The sequence below is a fragment of the Mesitornis unicolor genome, unplaced genomic scaffold (genome assembly GCF_000695765.1).
Source record: "Mesitornis unicolor isolate BGI_N332 unplaced genomic scaffold, ASM69576v1 Scaffold33426, whole genome shotgun sequence".
Classification (NCBI taxonomy): Eukaryota; Metazoa; Chordata; class Aves; order Mesitornithiformes; family Mesitornithidae; genus Mesitornis; species Mesitornis unicolor.
Window position 1 is genome coordinate 1 of NW_010189446.1, and position 2,642 is coordinate 2,642.

Consider the following 2,642-nt stretch of genomic DNA (forward strand, 5'->3'; position numbering starts at 1 on the left):
CCGCGGCCCTGGGGCCAGCCCTGACCTGCTGCTGTCTCTCCCCAGTGCGTAGAAAGCGACGATGATGAGGAGCTGCTCTTCAACATCCCGTGAGTCCCTGCCCCGAGCTTCTCTGGCGGCGTTTCGGCTGCTGCCAGGGCTGTTCCTCGCCTCAGCGCACCGGGGAGCGAGGCACGGCCATGTGCTGCTGTGACCGGGGCCGCTTTGGAGAGAACAGAGCTGCAAACGCTGCTGCTGTGTCTCTCGGCAGGTTTACGGGCAACGTGAAATTAAAAGGAGTCATTGTGATGGGCGAGGACGACGGTTCGCATCCGGCAGAGATGAGACTGTAAGTGACACGAGAATTAACTTGGCTGGAGCCTAAACTGACCTGATTGACTGGTAACTAAGGAGAGCAGCAGTTCTCACACTGTTGGGTACTGCAGCAAGCAGCGTTTCCCTGCAGCTCCTCAGTCACTCCAGGGCCCCAGGAGGAAAAAGCAACTGTAACTTGAATGGAGACGAGTGCGGATACTTGCTGCCTTTTCTCCAGAGAGATGAGGCGTTGGTTTTAATTAGAGGAGCACGTTTGGTGAGGCACTGGCTGTGCTGTGAGGAAACCAACCTGCTGCTGGCCTAGCGCTGCAGAAGGATCGATGGCCTCAGAGGGGTCACGCTTGGGGGGACTCCAAGACCTGGGAGGGAGGGAGGGAGGGCCACAAGGGACAGCGTCCTGCAGCCACGTCAGGGTTGTCAGGCTCTTGGCCATGGCCCTGCTGTGCTGGGCCACATGGCCTGACTTATCTCCTGAGGGAACAGAGATCCTTCTTAGGTTTGCTGGTTTTTAAAACCTGAAATAGTATTGAGTACTCTGCAGTTCTTGCATGTGAGGAAAGAAATACACCTTTATCGAGCCCCTGTGCTCCTTGGTCTCCAGTGTGCTGGGCTCTGGGTCCCTTCATGTACCCAGGCATGCTGAGATCTGCGTCTCCCCAGCTTTATCTCCTTGTTATTTCTGCAGGGTGTTGAGCGTTCTGGAACATGATGATGCTTGGTGATGGTGGTGCTGGTGTTCTGCTTGGTGGTGGTGTTGGTATTTTTGTCCCTTAGAAGACAAAGCAAACCCAGTTTCTTATTGTTGAGAAGAATCCGGGTAGTGCTAATGGCTGAGGAAGAAACCAATTAGCTGATCTGTGTTAATAACGTCCTGGGTTTCCTGCCTCTCTTCTCAGGTTCAGGAACATTCCTCACATGTCCTTTGATGACACAGCCAGGGAACCGGACCAGACGTTCAGCCTGAACCGGGATCCGACGGGCGAGCTGGAGTACCCCACCAAGTACGGTGTGGACCCACGCGCCGGGGGGTGCAGGGGCTGCTCCTCCCGAGCGCACTCAGCTTGCTGATGTGCTGCTGAACTTTAGGAAGGTGTTAGCAGAGGCTGGTTCCTTCCCTTGCATCTCAAAGCTGCCTACAGTGGAATTTGCCTCCCCGGCTCTGTCTCACCCTTATCAGGGGAGAGCTGTGGTCTGAAAACCTCCCCAAAGCCAGGGGCTGCCCATGCCCCAGGACTTCTCAGGGTGCAGAACCATCCTGGTGTCCCTTGGTCTTGGCCCCAGTGGCAGCTCGTTGCTGGCCCCCTCACCACAAACACGAGGGAAGCTGCTGCTCCTGCACCCTTGATACGTCTGACTTGGGTTAGGGTAGGAGCTACGCATGGTGCGGGGCTGTGGTGCTGTGCTGAGAGGTGGAGGTGCAGCCGTGTGGCTGCCTGTACACAGCTCCAGTTTCAGTGTGTGTTTTCTTTCAGAATTGCCCGTTTCTCCAATGTTTACCACCTCTCCATGCACTTCCCGAAGAACTTTGGAGCAGAGACAACCAAGATATTTTATATAGGCCTGAAAGGAGAGTGGACAGAGGTAGGTGAGAGCAGAGATGAGCAGGACTGTGCTAACAGTGCAAAAAGGGCTTTGAATCGGAGCTTATGTTGAGCTGTAGCAGTGAGGAAGAAATGGGAGTAGTGTGAGAGGTGGGGGTGGAAGGTGTGCCATGAAAAGTCTGTGCGATCAGAGCCTGCTCAGCTCTTGCCAGTCGGGTGTTTTAGGAGGGACTTGAATCCTGCTCTGCTGTGGACTGACACGTTTCATCTCGATTCAGGCTCATCGCCACCAAGTCACCATCTGCAATTACGAGGCATCAGCAAACCCAGCTGATCACAAGTTGGAACAAATCACCCCACAGACTCAGTTCATCTCCTAACGGCGCGGTTGGGGAATCTCCCGAAGGCTCTGGTCCAGCGTGCACGGACGCGATGGGCTGACTTGGACAGAAACGGCTTCCTGAAGCCCTGGAGCGTTGATCAGCTTTACGTTTCGGTCTTTGCCTTGGACAGCAGAGCGCTGGGTGTGTGCAGTGCCTGTGGCGGTGCCGCTGAGGGCAGCGGCATGCGGGGTTGTGCAGAAGCAGCAGATCTCTCGTGTGGGGGACTCGGTGTTTGGGGTCTGGTGTCATTCGCTTCTCTGACTGCCAATAAAACACTCTGAGGTGCAGAGCTGTGGCCTGGTCACCCACATCCCTCTCCTTGAATGTGGGGCGCAGCGTGGGCCTCACTTCCCTCACAGGAAGCCGGCGGCTGTGGGGCTGAGCGAGCAGCGACAGAGGGGAC

At 56.0% G+C, this 2,642-nt stretch overlaps 1 protein-coding gene across 1 annotated transcript; it reads left to right on the plus strand.

Moving 5' to 3' along the window:
- Positions 1–45: 45 nt before the first annotated feature.
- PITHD1 (PITH (C-terminal proteasome-interacting domain of thioredoxin-like) domain containing 1) lies at positions 46–2,236 on the plus strand (the record flags this gene model as incomplete). Its single annotated transcript, XM_010186085.1, has 5 exons — positions 46–89; positions 251–328; positions 1,212–1,316; positions 1,788–1,896; positions 2,135–2,236. Coding segments are annotated over 5 exons (438 nt in total), but the record flags the coding sequence as incomplete, so codon positions are not given.
- Positions 2,237–2,642: the final 406 nt, after the last annotated feature.